General features: G+C 33.8%; 1 protein-coding gene across 1 annotated transcript in view; it reads right to left on the reverse strand.

The window, feature by feature from the left end:
- Positions 1-791: 791 nt before the first annotated feature.
- The window catches only part of LOC145297566 (pachytene checkpoint protein 2 homolog), a 49,050-nt gene continuing 32,619 nt past the window's right edge, over positions 792-17,222 (reverse strand). Inside the window, exons 8-11 of the mRNA XM_080143580.1 lie at positions 15,726-15,879; positions 13,385-13,497; positions 8,498-8,567; positions 792-2,698 (exon numbers count right to left, since the gene is read on the reverse strand). Of these exons, the coding sequence (XP_079999706.1) occupies positions 2,603-2,698; positions 8,498-8,567; positions 13,385-13,497; positions 15,726-15,879 (433 nt within the window). The 3' untranslated portion in view covers positions 792-2,602. The remainder of the gene's footprint in view (positions 2,699-8,497; positions 8,568-13,384; positions 13,498-15,725; positions 15,880-17,222) is intronic.

The raw sequence follows: 17,222 nt of genomic DNA on the forward strand, positions 1-17,222 counted from the left end.
TATTTAATAGTTTGCATGTATTCTTGTAATGTGTGTGCGATTTGCTGATAATCTTTCAAATCTAAATGACCTAAGCTATATTGTGACATATGCACATATGTTGTCTTTGGAAGAAAAACAGAAAAACAAAGAAGGAAATCACTGAACTTGGGTTTTTATAGCACATGCAGTAATTCCAGATGATTGGATGAAATAAATTATTTAGATATTTTGTCCAATCAAGAGTTTATATGTAAAAACAACATTCACTATAAACCTAATATTAGTTTGTTTTTTTGGCACTTGTACAGTTTAATCAAGGCATTCAAAAATGAAAATATCGAAAAAAAGGTTATATTGTACGTATCCGTTTGGAACTGAAGATCTCCAAAAAAAATTTCACTTAATTTTGATAGAGTAGTTTTTTTTTTTACAGCGAAAAAACACGTTTTTATGACAGCACGTTGAAGGTAGACATCTTGGATTTTTTCTTAATTTTTGTTTGGAGTTTAGAAGCCCCACGAGAAGATAACTCCAGTTAAAGCGCCGACACTCCCTCCCATTCTAGTATAGAAAGAATACTAGCTTTTCTTCCTAAAAATCGAACTTTTTGGCTCGGTATCATAACAAATTGTTTTTTCGCTGTAAAACAAAAACTACTTGATGAAATTAAGTGAAATTTTTTTTTGAAGAACTTCATTCCATAATGGATACATACAATTTAAACTTTTTCGATATTTTCATTTTTTTTAATGTCTTAATTAAACTGTACAAGTACCGTTTTTTTTTAATAAATAAAAATAAAACAAAAAAACTGCCAACATAGTTTATTAAATGCCTTTTTTTTTTTCGTTTTTACAAATAATATTAATAAAAAAAATTAAAAAATAAATGAAAACACTTTAAAACATTTTTTTTTAATATTTTGCAAATTTTTTATCAATAGAATAATTGTTTTGGGATTACTCATTTTTTTTTTTTCATTCCAATCATCAGCTAACGAAGGAAAGAGTGGATCATCTCCATGTAAACTATGTAGAATAATTCATATGACATTTGCGACTGTGCCAACATATGAATTGCTGAGGGTCCTTTTTTTTCACAGTCAACAATACAAGCATGTGGTTCTGAGACAAATAAAAATATTTGACATAGGGGTGATATCCTCAAAATATTGTGAAATTCTAGCATCATACAAGATCCTTCGATCAAGATGAACTGGAAACAAGATTTATTGGAAAAAAAAAAAAGAAAAACAGCTCTGTTTTGAGTTTTCTTTGTTATAACCTTGATATATTCTTGAATTGTTATAGACATCTAATAAATTACCAATATAACTTATTTTTATTTAAAAAAAAAGTTAGTTAACAAATTAACTAGTATATGCAATAATAATAAATAAAAATAGCTCATAATCGAAAAATCTACTTCTGAAATGTCTGAGATTGCAAGGGAGATAATTATGAAACTATAATCTCTAAAAGGGGAGTTAGCCCACCCACAACCTTGAAGTGGAAAATTTAAATGAAGGCAGTTAGAATGGGTTATTTCCCTTTGTTAGAATTATGGGTGCTTTTTTGTTATAAAAGCAAAATTCAAAATATTGAATTTCAAGTAAAACCGATTGTATCTACTTAATGGTCATGCCACAAATTACGAAAAACGGTAAGGTAGTCAAAATAATTTTCAGCGAAGATGGAGTTTTGCTAAATTGGCCTAAAATTTCAGAAACTAATCACCTTCCTTGTTACAAGTCGAACTCCCTGGTTTCTTTTTTTTAGCAAAACTTAATTTTTGCTAAATGTCTTTGAAAATTATTTTCATTAATTTTCTACCTCATCATTTTTCGTAATTTTTTTATGTGCATTACTGTGACATAACAATTACCATTGGTTTTACTTAAAATTCAATATTTTGATTTTCAAACTTTGCTCCAAACAAGCCCTGAATTATGATTGATGACTTATCTCCCTTGAAATCTTCTTTGAAATTTCACTCCTCCATATTGGATGTTTCGAATATGACTAGTTTTTATTCAATAATTTCTGTGTGTCAGTCGACTTGCTATAACTAATTTATGTAAAGTTATTTTTCTTACTGTTTTTTTTTTGTTTTTTTTTTACACTAAAAACATTGTTTGAAATCAGAATAAACTGTTTAATGATAATGCCAAAACCCATTTCACAGTAAATAATAAAGCAACTACACACAAGGAAATTACCTGGGAGATAAAGACGAGTTAGTTTGTCAAATTTTGTTTCTCCTCTCAAAAATTATTCTAGAGAAAAAAAAACATAAAATAAATTTTTTCAAGATGTGAATAAGTTAAATAATCAAAACAATTATTTTATTAACGAATGAATAAAGGGTATTTTCTCTTGCCACCATTTAATCATAATTGTAAATAATATGAAAAGTAGCAAAGAGACTTGAGACTTGTTAGATCATATCAGCTGTCCGTCCTCAAAGAATGCTCTTGCACACTCACACCATTTCAGTTATAACGAATGAGAAAATATGTATGAGGAAGTGGTTTTGTTTTGTTTTTTTAGCATGGGAGCACTTTTAACAACATTCAACCCAATTGAGATTCTTGGAGAACTTTCACACGTGACAATTCCGATTACATGTCTTCACTTAACATTTTCCGATCTTCAAACTGCTTTTTGATGGTATTTGTCAAAGCTTCGAGAAAAACTTCCAGATTTATAACCGGAACCTAAAAATATTAAAAGAAAAAAATGCGATTTAAACAAGAAAACTAATAAAAAGTACATACATTATCAAGTACTCGGTTCTGTTTAAATTTTAATTCTCAAAATTCTAATACCAATAGGAATGTCTAATAAATAAATACATTTTTTCTTTTATATCAAAGAAAAATACTTGTTCCAAGACAGTTAAAATTAATTCCCTGAATGAAACAATTTCAGACAAATTTTATGTCTCTTTACGAAGATTAAAATTCAAATATAATGCAAGTATGTAGTATAAGTTTTTTTTTTTGTTTTGTTTTTTTTACATAGGCATCGCCACTTATCAAGGCCAAGAGGTCACTCGAGGATAAGGGTTAAAGAGTGTACAGTAGAAATTGGACAATATAGTAATCGTTAGTAATGGAAATTCAGTAAATTTGCTAATAAGTAGAACGGCTCGTCAAGAACTTGTTTACGTTAGACTTGAAGACAACCATATTGTAGTCAGCTGGAAAGCAGGAAAACGGAAAACAATTCCACAGGCGTGCAGTTCTAAGAAAGAAGCTTTGTTCATGGAATCTACGTTTAGGTTTAGGCACAGATAACGAGTGGGGGGAATTATTGATAGTGTTTTCAACTAGACAAGTGTTTCTTGTGAAAGTTTGGCGAGGGGGGGGGGACCATAGACTGAAGCTCAGTCGAACACTTTTCATGAAATAACGATACAGCAGAGACAAACTCGCAACATCTCTTCTGTGAGGCAGAGGTTGCAGGGAAGAGAAAAGGATATCTCTTACGAGGCAACAAAGTCTATTTTGAACTCCATCAAGCCAGGACAAGTCCTTTCTAGCAGCTCCTGCCCAGATGTGGCAACAGTATTCCATCCTTGGACGTACCTGGCTCTTATATAAATAGAGAATTGCATCAGCAGTGAGATATCTACTGGATCAATAGAATAATCCCATCATTTCTCCAGCAGCCTCGGCAACAGATTTTATGTACGAGTTCCATTTAAGATCAGGAGTAAAGGTCAAGCCCAGAAGCTTGTCAAAACTTGAGGCCTCCTCAAGACGAGAGCCATTCATTTCAACTGATGCCAGATGCGGATCAGAATGTTGATGATGTAAAGAGAGAAGCTTGGTTTTAGATGCATTAAAAGTAACCAGCCACTCCTTTCCCCATTGTACAACGTGCTCAAGATCAGAGGAGAGAGAATCGGAGAGAACTTGGTCGTTTACTGTCTTAGATGTGCTACCATAGATGGTAGTGTCATCAGCATAAATGTCTACAAATGATGTAAGGATGTGATTTGGAAGATCATTAATGCAGATCAGGAAAAGAGTTGGGTCCAGAATGGACCCCTGAGGGCTCCAGCATTAATACTGTGAGCTTCTGATTTTTGCCCATCAACTACTACTCTTATGAACCTGTCAGAAAGAAACGATTTAATAATTGAGAAGACATTTCCAGCTATACCATAGCTAGAGATCTTGTGAAGTAAACCTTCATGCCATAACCTATCAAAGATCTTAGATATGTCAAGAGCAATTGCCCTAGAAAGGTTGCCTCCGTCGAGAGATTCACTAATCCTATGAGATATAACTGTAAGCACATCTGCTGTAGATCTATATATTGTGTGTCACTAAGAAGGTTATTTTTGCTGAGATGGTTGATTACTTCTCTATTTAACACAGATTCCAGCAATTTACTCATGACGCACAGGAGACTTATTGGCCTGTACTGAGAGGGGGATGAGCGATCACCTGAATTCTTAAATACAGAGCATACTGATGAGATTTTCCAGGGTGATGGGAAGCAATTCTCCTTAAGACAATGTGTTGTACATAATGGGGACGAGACACTGTTTATAACGGGTTACACAGTGAGAACGATGAGACAATTACTTGGGAAGTTCACATTTACAATAGGAGGCTGAGAGACGTGAAGAGATGTGAAAAGACGTGAAGAGATGTGAAGGACAGATCTTTTTAAACAAAGAGGGGAGATACATTATTGATGAGGGAGTACAGTTAACACTTTGGAAGGGGTTTTACATAAAGTTCAATATTCAAGATGATGGTACAGCGTGATGTTATACAATAATATCATAATCTTCCCCATGTTAAGAATGGCTTTCTAAAAATTTCCATTTTGAGTTATCTCCCTTGTTTCTTCAGAATCTTTTCACGATGACATCACAAGATATTCGTTTGCAGTTTACTCATAAAATTTCATTTTCTTATTTAAAAAAATAAAACTACTTGATCAATTTACGTGATTTTTGGTGCACAATATTTTCCTGTACGTCATACAGATTTTTCTTGATTTTTCTTTTTCCATAGGGGGAATTCTAGACAAGCACCAATTTATTTATTAATGTTGTTTTTGTCAATTTTTTTACCATGGTTTTTAGCCAGTAAAAAAGACCTGCCAAGAGGTCAAAATTGAAAAATTGGAACTTTGCAGTCATAGGTCGATGGAATGTGTATGCTCTATGCAAGTGCAAATATACATTTATACATTCAACTGCGTTAATTTGTCAAGTTTTGATATGCATGTATCGTTAGCTCAGATGGTAATGAATACTGCTAAAGAGTTAAATGTTTTGGTTTCAATTCTAGCTGATGGCACATAAGTCATATTTTATTTTTTTAACATTTTAAACCTTTACTTTATATTAAATACACTATAAGAATCAATAGAGAATTGGCTTTATAATAATAAATATGAAATATGCATGACTTAAAATATCATATTTAAGCGACATTTACAACCGGACCTTGCCAGGTAGGCACCACTATATATTGTGGAGAATATAATAATCAATAGAGAATTGGTTCTATAATAATAAAAATGAAATCTGCATAAAATAAAATATCATATTTAAGCATATTCTATAACTGGACAATGCCAGGGGGCTTGCTACTAAAATATATTAAGTTAAAATGAGACTAATTCATAGTATTAAAAAAAAGGGTACTTGTGTATAAAAAGTCACTTTTAGAAATAGCTGTTAAAAATAAAATGATAATAAAATTTGGTATTGAAAAATATTATCATACACTGAAACTTATGGAAAGTAATCAAGTACTTTTTTTTTCATGAAATTTGACCCTCAACAGTGAAGGGGTGGGATTTTGCTGCTTGTCAGGTTAGTCAGGAGCATGCATGTCGGGGGAGGGGGCACAAGTGCTATGAATTCATAAGAGTACATTCCATTAAATTACTTTTAGAAAGATGCACAGAGATACAATATTGCAGTAATGAGACAGAGGTTGGAGCTTGGCCGATAGCAGGGACTCTTTTTTGGATTCTGTTTAAGAATGAGAGACTCGTGGTAAATGCATCAGCCCAGATGTGGTAACAATATTTCATCCAAACAAATGGTGGTTTTGTAAAGATATAGGATAATCTCTAATGTGAGTAATTTTCTAGCACGTTAGAGAGCTCACTTTCTTTGCAGCAGCTTTGGCAATGTCCTCAATGTATTTATTCCAATTCATGTTGCTTGTGAATGTTGAGCCGAGAAGTTTGAAGGATGAACTCCCAGGTAGGTTGTTATTTGTCATGGCAATCAGTGGTTGAGAAGGTTTTTTTGTAAGTGAGGAAAGAAGCTTAGTCTTAATAGCATTAAATATTAACCAACCATTTACAGTCGCATTCCTGTGCAGACTGAAGATTATTTTCTAAGGATTCTGTCTTTTTTCACTTTTGTTTATTATAGAGCATGGTGGCATCAGCAAATATCCGACAAAATTTTATCAGGGTTGTCATTCATGAATATCAAGAATAATAAAGGTCCAAGGATCGACCCCCAGAGGCACATCTGCATTAATATCATGTTGCTAAAACATATGGTCATCAAGGACAACTTAGATTTTTCTCTTGTCTAGGAAGAATTTGATTATGTTAAGTATTCATTCAGAAGTATAATATAATTTTCATAAGAAATCCTTCATGCCAGACCTTGGCAAAGGCTTTGGATATAACAAAATGGTGGACTAGCATTTGATTGACGATTCAAAGATTTTAGCGAAGAAGAGAAGGGGACTGATGAGGTAATGATTGATCAGGTCAATTCTTTCACCAGAATTTTTGTACACTGATATTACGGAGGCAATTTTCCAGCTATCGGGAAAACAAAACTGTAAAGTAGTTGAAAAGTTTGAAGAGGACAGGGGTTAGCTCAGTAGAGTATTTCTTCATTAGTATAGCAGAGATGAGATCAGGCTAACACACCTTGGAATTGTCAAAGTTTTTTATATCATGGATATGAAAAGAGGTGATTTTCAGATTTATGAGTATGGATTCTGTCCACAAAGGGAAATTCGGAAGGAAGTGGTTTGAGAGATCTAAGGTGGAGTTGGACGTGAACTGACAGGAGAAGAGGTCAATCTTCTCAGTTGCACAAATGACCTCATGCTTGTTGGATAGCGAGGGAATTGTTGATTATCCATTATTCACTACATTATTTTCCACAAATTTGGAGTTTCTAATTTCTGCGACTCGATACATTTCCTGGTTATTTCGTTAGGCCTGTTCCTGTCTGTGGCTATTTCACTCTTACAATTATTTCTAGCTTTTATAAACTTTTGTCTATTTGTACTTGACTTACGGCATATGAATTCTGGGAATGCATGCTGCTTTTGTGCAATAACAGCTGCACAAGTGAACCATTTGGAGAGAATGGGCTTGCTATAGTACTATCCTGTGAGAACATGCGATTCAATACCTATTTTGTACCATTTAGTTGTCTTAGTGACACACTTCAGCAGAAAGAGAAAAGTTATTAGTCCATGGGAAATCTGTGATGGGTTTCCAATCGGCATTTTATTGTGTCAATAAATTACTACCATTCACTTGTTTTCTAAAATAGCCCTATCTGATTGGACAAAATCAATTTTTTGTTAAGCAATCAATGGGCAATTTTGGCAAAAAGAGCCCCACCCCCCTCTTTCTCTCTGTCTCGTCCTCTTTTTTTTAGAATTGGACGCAGAAAGGCATCCAGTTAGACCATTTTTTTTCACAGATAAACTGATTTTTTAATTAAGCCACGCTTAATTTTGTAAAGATATTTCTGGTACAATAATTATAAAAACATACATCATTTATCTGTGATTCTTATTCATTGCATTTTATTTCAGGTTATCTTTTTAACATTGAAATCATTTATTTTAGCATCAAATCACTTCAATAATACGAAGGTCGTTCCAAAAGTGTAGCCTCCTATTTTGTTTTTTAACTCAAAAAGTTGAACAGCTACGAAGACAGAAGTGATCCTATTAAAACAAGCAACATTTTGTGCTCCAGATTTTTTTTCTACATAGTCACTACCATTCTCAATTGCATTTTTGCCAGTGATGAACGATGGTTGTGTATGACCATCCAGAGTGCGATTTATCATACGATGGTCATTCCAAAAATTAAGCCTCCTATTTTTTTTTTCGTAACTTAAAAAGTTGAAGAGAGTTTGGATAGCAAAGTTATTGAGATTCTTCAGAAGTTTTGTTAGTTTAGTGATACTGTTTGAGCACAGGGAGGAACTGGTGCTAGTGTGGTTGCAAGAGTTAGGCATTAGGTTTATTTTTAGTAAAAATGATTAAATATTAACATATAGAAAAAAAAAAAAGAATTGTAATCTCTCGTAAGTATTAGAATTAGCAGTAATAAATGAAAAGGAATCATTTTTACCATAAAATCTTATCTGGAAGATTTCTTTAATACAAGTTGTTTGAAAGCCTATAATTCTTGAGTATCATCTCAGTCTAAATTAGAAAACAAAATTTTAGCTTTAAAACTAAAAAAACAAACAAACGACTTACTCGAATGAACATTGCATGAGCCATGAATGGTATTTTCCTTAAGGTTCTTCCACTTAGTCCATAACTTTCCCTGAAAAAAAAAAAAAAAAAAAAAAAAACATTAAAACGGAATAAAAACAATAAAAAGTACAAGTTAAAATAAATTAGGACCATATGTAAAATTAAAAAAAACACGGGCCTTTGGTTTATTTTTTGCAGTCTCATAAATCTCACTTGAACTCTATTTTGTCTTTTATATCTCTCATTCCATAAGCAATGTTTCTCACAAAGAAAGAAGAACTTTTGCTTTCAAGGCCAGGTGTTGTTTAAAATGAGTGATATGTAGAGATTTTCAATCCTCTCATAGTATTCATAGTCATTCATTTTATTAACCTTGATCCTCAAGTGCTTTTAATCTTAATACATAGTGACGCATTAGAACGTAAGTCAGCCATAAGACTGTATACTTCTCTACCTGACAATGTACAAATGAACTTCTCCAAATTGTACAAATCATGGAAATGATGACAACTCAAAAAACGTTTCTATATTTTTTAGATGAGGATTAATAACTTGGATTATTCAGATTACTGATCTCACCTTGAGTGTTATTTTTACAACGTTTCGACCGATGTAATCTCCGATCTTCTTCAGGTGTATCTTATTGAACCTGGGAATCTGAATAGAATTCGAATGAACACCCTTTATTTAATCTCGTTCCGTTAGTCATGATTGAGTAAAAATCATCAGTAATTTGCAATTATTAGTATCGCCCCGGACTGAGGATTGAACCTTTAACATCCAGAAGAGTTTCACTTAAAACTGAATTTACCTAGCACTTTGTCCATTGCACAAGGACCCATGGTGTAACAGATAAAGTACTAAGTAAAATACGCTTGAAAAGGGTTGGTGATTACATCAGTCAAAACATGAAAATAACACTGAAGATGAGAACAGAAGTCTGAATAATCCAACAATAATACAACTCAAAAAGTATCTGATCAGGCTCAAATTTTGCATGCACGTTACTGTTATCGAAGAGCATCAGATCCATGTATCTCTACAATGGCCAAACTTTTCAAGGTCACATAAGATGTAGAATTTAATTTGCCTGATATGGGCCAAGTACGGAGTCCCTACGATGAACAAGACCAAAGTTATTACCAAACGTGGGGATTTCACCTTTTTCGTGACCTAGAATAAAATCAATTTGAACTTAAACGATCATAATATTTCAACCAAGTTTAGTGACAACTGATTAATGGCAAAGCAATGTGGATGCTTTTATACAAATATTGCAACATACCAACAAACAACCAACACCAATTGTACTGGCTCAGGTCATTCATTTTGGTGTTCAGTTGCAATTGGTGTTGTCCGACCTCAGAAGCTGGACCATTTCAATAGTGTTTTATTTTTCTGACTGAGGTATCAGTCCTGGGTAGCCCTAGAATATCCACCATCCTAGGCTGCCTCCCAGCTTTCAGGTTGAACAAGTTTATTGCTTGTTGTCTGAAGCACTCTCACCAGGGAATGCTAACAAGGCTACTCAAATATTTTTTGCAGAGTAAGAGTGCTCTTTTTCGGGATACTGGCTCAATTTTTCCCACCTTGTGTCATACCTCCTTGCAGTGGGAGGGAGGTGAATACCTACAAATAAACTCAACCAAAAGGTAATAGTTAGCTACAGTATACTTAAGAGGTAAAAGAAAAAAACTTTTTAATCAATCTATATGCATATAAAGTAATAGCGTTCGTGTGTGCGTCTGTGTGTACATCTTTCCTACAGCCCACACCAGTGAACAGATCATGACCAAACCTGGCATGATGATGGTCCCCCACCTAGGGATGGTACATATCATTTTTCAAGGTAAAGGTCAAGGTCATAACATATGTATATATACTTTCCTACAGCTCACACCACTGGACTGATCATGACCAAACCTGGTATGATGATGGTCCCCCATCTAAGGATGGTGCACACTATTGTCCAAGGTAAAGGTCAAAAGTTAAGGTCGGGACTTTGCTGTATTTTCAGGCACCTGTGAAGTAGGTACGCAAGCATACAACAGTCTTGTGCAAAGATTGGGTATTTTTGCTAGTAAAATAATAAGCAAAGACCAGCAACAACTTTCACTTCGGTTTTAACTGTTGCAGATGAATTCCTCAGTTGATCTCCTCTCTTCTTGCACTATCCCCATATCAAGAGTCAGAGTTATTGCTTTGCAAATCTGGCATCTTGCGTTGATTGTGATACTGTCGATGTAGTCTGTGATATGAAACCTGAGAATGTGCCAGAGACACCAGTTATCAAACACTATAAGATTCTGAATAGCAGCAGCACAGAGTGGTCAAGTTTCAAACCCATACAACAGAATTGTGTGAACAAAAACCTGCTATATTTGACGTTACGTAGCAAGATTAATTTCCTACCTTGACCATAGGTGATGTTGGCGGCAGCAGAATGGAGAAGGTATCTTGTTAATTCTTATTGATGTTTCACTCTTCCATTGTCTCATGACTGGATATTAAAATAACCTGTGTCTAGATACAAGTTTCCATTATTGCTTAACAACCAATCTTTTAATTAGGAGCAAAGTCTAGTATCTGTTCTGATACTACACTTCATTTTTTATGTCCTTGGTCAATGAAGAAGAAATTCTAAGCTGACAGAATTTTTATTTTTGTTCCAATTCAGAATGTTCTGTTTTTGGAGAGTTTGATTTTCCCCATATTAAAAATTTACCTTGTATCTTACTCAGCCCTCGTGGGGAAACAAATAGGAACACTGACTGACTAACTATCCAGTTGTAGACAGGTTTCCATGGCTTGCAAAGATCCGTCCTTTGGTGGTTGTTCAGACGTCTATTCGACATTTAATTTGATCCATGTTATCCCTACATCTTCATGAAATTGCCAAGCTTCCAAGAACAGAATTGCTGACATGCTTTGTGTTGCAATATTTTTTATATAATAAAAGGGTATGATTAAAGAAAATTGGAAGATTCTATTTATAGACACTGGTGATAAAAACTGACCAATCAAATGAAGCCACACAGTCTGCTAGCAACCAATCAGAAATCAGAATCACTTGATAAAACATACTAGATATTTTAGAATTCCCACACATAATTTTTCATGTTCACATAAGAAATTTTGCTCTTTGTCTGCAAATTCTTACAGTTCAAGACTTATACAGATCAGCTACCTATCAGAAAATCTTTTAAAATTAAACATGGCTTTCAATTCAAAACTATGTCACCTTCATAAAACTGTTGCCTTAATAGATTAGTATGCTCAATGCCAAAGCATGCTGCATTGGGGGTGATAAAAATGGACTCAGTTTTATAGTCAGCTTACTTCTTCATGCCTATGTCTTGAAGAATAGAATATAAATGAAACATTTCATCACGTATTAAAAAAAAAAAAATTCTTCAAACTGTCGCACAAAGAATTAAATCTGTCTTTTTCTTCTTTATTTACACTATAAATATTAGCAACAATAAACTCAATGTTCACCTTAGTATACCCTGGATGTAATAAAAGCGGAAAGATATGCTGAGTGCAGGGTGAAAGTGATGGATGTAAACTAAGTACAATCATATTGGTGAATGCAGCATGGGTGTAATTTTGTGAGTTGTTGACTCTTGATGCATTGCTAGTTGTATAACAGCTGTGTCAGAATTGGCATGTTATATGGTAACAAATGCTTGACTCACTCAGTCCTCTTTTGCCAGACTGCAGCGGAATGACATTTATTATTAAATGTGTAGAATAAGGAAGACAGTCACATTCTTACATTTAATAACAACTTGTGGGTCATGTTGCGTCCCAAAATGGTAGTTGGGGATTAGTCTGTGCCACATGAAGTTGTTGTCAGTCCAAGATCCAGGAAGAAAGAGAGAGAATTGCTGCGATTTTAGCCTTTTATAAACTCTGTCATGTGGTCAACTCATCTGAGTGATGATCTTTGATTGGACAAGCCAAAAAGGAAGTTGACTGCTACAACCAATCAGTAATGATGTTATTAAAAAAAAAAAACATATTCAAAATCTTAAGCCATGAATAATCTGCTCCTGCTGCTACAGATGGATTAGAAATGTGAAATGTAACACACTAGCAAGCTGCCTGGCCTTGTTCAGTCATAAAATATTCTTATATTTTAATTTATACATATTTCGTATTTATCATTATAGAGTCAAATCTCTATTGATTATTATATTGTACCTAATATATAGTAGTGATTTCAAAAGTTAAAATAAAAATATGACTTATGTGCCATCAGCTAGAATCAAAACCAAAACATTTAGCTCACAAGCATCATTCATTACCATCTGAGCTAAGTCTATATGTATATAAAAACTTTCAAAATTAACATTGTTAAATGTATATTTGCGCATGTATAGAAAACACGTTTAGTCAACTTACGCCTTACTTACTAATCTCTTATATATCAAGTTTCAAGTCTGTAGATTAAAAATTGACAAGAGTAGTTTGGTCAAAACCATTCTGCGCACACATGCGCACACACACACATACATATATTAGATAAGAGGATTTGATCAAAGCACTACATTTGCTCAGCATAATGATTATTCTAATGGTGAATCAGTAATGCTGGTGTGGTCATGTGGTGGATCATTCATCCCTTGGATAAACTGCTGCAGAAACAAAGATGTTTTGAATCACAAGAAGATTGGCCAGTCAAGGAAAACTTAGAAGCAAATGATTAAACAAGCTAAATTTGGAGAGTGTTCACCCACTGAACCATGAGGATTGGAAAGTGAACGCTGTGAAATAAAAAAGACGACTTATACCTGGACAAAAGAAAGTTATGTTAAACGAATTGAGATGGATAGAGAGGGATCACTCAATGCAATCATTAAAAAATAATAAAAAGTTACTTACTCAGAAATTCTGAGTAGCTGTAGGCTAAGTCTCGTAGCATTATTTTCGATATAACTGGTGAGCTCAAGAGCTCTAATATCCAACATCTGTTCAACTGGAGAAATTATTCCTGTCTAAATAAATAATTAGAAAACAATCAGGTGAAAAAAATATATATTTGTATGAAATGCATAATCATCATAGATTTAACATTTGTGTTGGATGACTTTTAGAAATTGACTTCCAAACTAACTTATCTCTGGTCAGATCTTTATTATACTCTTTCTCTTAAAGTCTGAATGGTGTGTGTGTGTGTGCATTATCAAGGCCCAGAAGCCACTCGGGGATAAGGGTTGTTGTGTGTACAGTAATCAATGGGATAGTATCGTAGTAATAGTGTTGCATAAGGGTTTCATTTTAAGAGTCTTAGTGAGAGATGCTTAGAAAGAGTCTTATTATAGTGAGGGATGTTGTAAGATTCAGAGAGAGAGATATTTGTTGTATCTTATTGTATAGCTTGTTGTAAGAGAGACTTAGAGAGATATTGTTCATGTTATAATTCTTATATATTAAAATGTTCTTTCTTAGATCTTGCTGATGGAAGAAGGAGAAAGCTCTTTGAGTGAGGACACAGTGTTCAGACAGTTCGGACATTATGTAGCCATGATGATGTTGAGACGTGTATGTAAAGACATATATTAACACAAATACATAATACAATTGGACTTTACCTTTCTGTAGGAATCATAAGACACAAGACGAGCTTTACAAAAAAATAATGGTTTATTCTTCACACGGCCGTGATTCCATTATCAAGAATTCAAAGTTTCACATTTTTCCTTGAAGTGACGTCTCGCTCCTGACATCTGAATCTCTCTGAGTTTCTTCACTGACTGTCTTCTAACTAAAGTTTTTCTCTATTCTAGAACTTTCTATTTTCCGTGACGTCATACACATGTTAAAACATATGCATTCTTTCACGTGTCCTGGACATACGTGTCTTAAACTTTTCCTATTTCTACAAAAGGAATTTTAACCTATATTCAATATGTTTAAAACATTATCTTATAAGCTGCATTCTTTCAATTTAAAATTTCATAATAAACTTGACAGCTCACATTCTTTTCTTGAAATATTTATCTATTTCTAAACAAATGTTTTGTTTTACATTTTTAAATTCTCACACGTAATCTATTTCTAAACTAGATTACGAGGTTCGAATTTCGCCTATGCCATTTCATTTTCATTTTAAACTAAATTCTCCATTTTTATACTTACATGAAAAGGGGACAGCCCTTATCATGTAACAATAGTTAGTATTGGCGATTTGATAAAGTGTCATTACTTGAGGGGGCGGTTCATCAGGAATTTGTTTGTATTAGACTTGAAGACATCCAAGTTGAAGTCGGGAGGGAAACAGGCAAGTGGCAGAGAGTTCCACAGGCGCGCAGTTCTAAGAAAGAAGCTTTGTTCATGGAATCTACGTTTTGATTTAGGCATGGATAAAGAGTGGGGAAAATTATTGACAGTGGTTTCAGCTAGTCAGATGTTTTTCGTGAAAGACTGGCGAGGGGGTACCAGAGAATGGAGCTCAGACGAGCACTTGCCATGGCAATAACGATAAAACAGAGACAGGCTCGCAACGTCTTTTCTGTGGGAGAGAGATTGCAGGGAAGAGAAAAGGGCATCCTCCACTAAGCTATGAAGTCTATTTTGTACTGTGTCAAGGCAGGATAGGCTGTTTTTAGCTGCTTCTGCCCAGATGTGGCAGCAGTACTCCATCCTTGGACGTACTTGGCTTTTATATAGATAGAGAATTTTTGTTATAAGAGCGAAATTCAAAAAATTGAATTTCAAGTAAAACTAATGGTATCTACTTAATTATTCTGTCACAGTAATGAACATATCCAAAAATTACGAAAAACGATAAGGTAGAAAATTATTAATGAAAACAATTTTTGAAGACCGATAGTGAAAATTGAGTTTTGCTAAAAAATACACACAATAGTTCGAATTATAATAAGGGATGTAATTATTTCCTGAAAACTTTGAAAATCTTAAGCCAATTTAGCAAAACTCAATCTTCTTAATATATACATACACATGCATAAAAGAGTTTTTTTTATTCATCGATAGTATGGTAACTGAACATTTTAGAAACAGTTAAAAAATACTGTTAATTTTATTGTCCATCTAAGATAACTATCTGCTTGGGTTAATTATTTATTTAAATGAATGAGGCTTTGAATAAAGATGTCAGCTATGGCATTATTATAGAAGTGGTTTCATTATGAGACAATACAAGATTAGAAATTGTATTTTGTCAGCAGGTACTGAAAAAAAAAACAAAAAAAAAACTTACCCTCATGAGTTCAATAATACAAGAATGGTAAATCTGAAAGATGGCTTTTGGTGAGGGAAGGCCAATATATTGTTTTATATCAGCTCGATCAACAAATGCCAGATCAATTGCACCGGTTATATTTGATGTGGTTAAAATCATGACATTTGGATATCTGAAAAAAAAAAAAATATGCGTATATAAAGAAAAGCCAAAAGACTTTAAAAGGACGGAACAGATATTACACTTTGATCCCAGTCTGAACATTGTCATAAAGAAAGAAAATATGATAGAGAAAATAAATAAATGAAACTTTTAAAATTCATCTTATATCTGTTTGCCTGATCTCCGGGCTCTTAACATACATCAGTTGTATTTTTTTTTTATTTTTTCCCTTTGAAGATTGCAATGTTGGGTATGGGGCAGCCAAACCAGCTGCCAACATTGCCCTGTTTTTTATTGAAACCAGCTGAGAGCTCTTTTTAGTATCCTCGTTGTTCTCTTAAGCACAAAAAGAACATGTGACATGTAAAGTTCTTAGAAATTTAAAAATATGGCAGCAAAGCCTAAAATGCTGAAAATAACATGATCAGTTCATCAACACAGACATATGCGAGTTTGTCTTTATAAGCATACACTAGAATACTCGTCCCAGGACAGATATAAGCAATATGTACAGTTTTTCGAGATACACATTTTTATACTGAGTGCAAGATATAATTGTTTCTCTTCAGCTCGACATGCTGTTAAATCGGCTGTAACACTTTGACCGTAATTGTTGCCAAAATCCAAGTCTCTTTTTTATCATTAGTTGATAGGCACTTCTTTTCACGATCCACGGTATGTATTCCAACAAGCCGAATTTCAAACTGCACCATACGCCAAACTTATCATTTATTATTTTTATTTTATTTTTTTTTTTTTACAAAGAGGTCACCACTTATCAAGGCCCAGAGGCCACTCGAGGATAAGGGTTATTGAGTGTACAACAGTCAATCGGATAATTTCTTAGTAATCGTTAGTAGTAGAAATTTGGTAAATTGGATTATTTAAGGGGATGATTCATCAAGAATTTGTTTACACTGAACTTGAAGACAGGCAAATTGTAGTCAGCTGGAAAACAGACAAACGGAAGAGAGTTCCACAAGCAGTTATTAGAAAGAAGTTTTGTTCATGGAATCTACATTTCAGTTTAGGCACAGATAAAGAATGGGGAAAATTATTGACAGTGGTTTTAGCTAGATGAGTGTTTTTCATGAAAGTTTGGCGAGGGGGGGGGACCATAGATTGGAGCTCAGACTTGCTTTCAACTCATTTGCTTTACTAAAACAACGATTACTAATTTAAAAAACTTGTCATTTTCATCACACCGAGATCTATAATATACTTCTCGTCTGTCTGCCCATCCCACGTTTTCTCGGAAACTACTGGATCCGATCTGGCTGAAATTTTGTATGAACCTTTGTTATGATAAGGTGTAGCAAATTAAATATTATGGTATCCATTCAATGCACAGTT

Source organism: Euprymna scolopes, chromosome 18 (genome assembly GCF_053919585.1).
Source record: "Euprymna scolopes isolate OS-2025 chromosome 18, ASM5391958v1, whole genome shotgun sequence".
NCBI lineage: Eukaryota > Metazoa > Mollusca > Cephalopoda > Sepiida > Sepiolidae > Euprymna > Euprymna scolopes.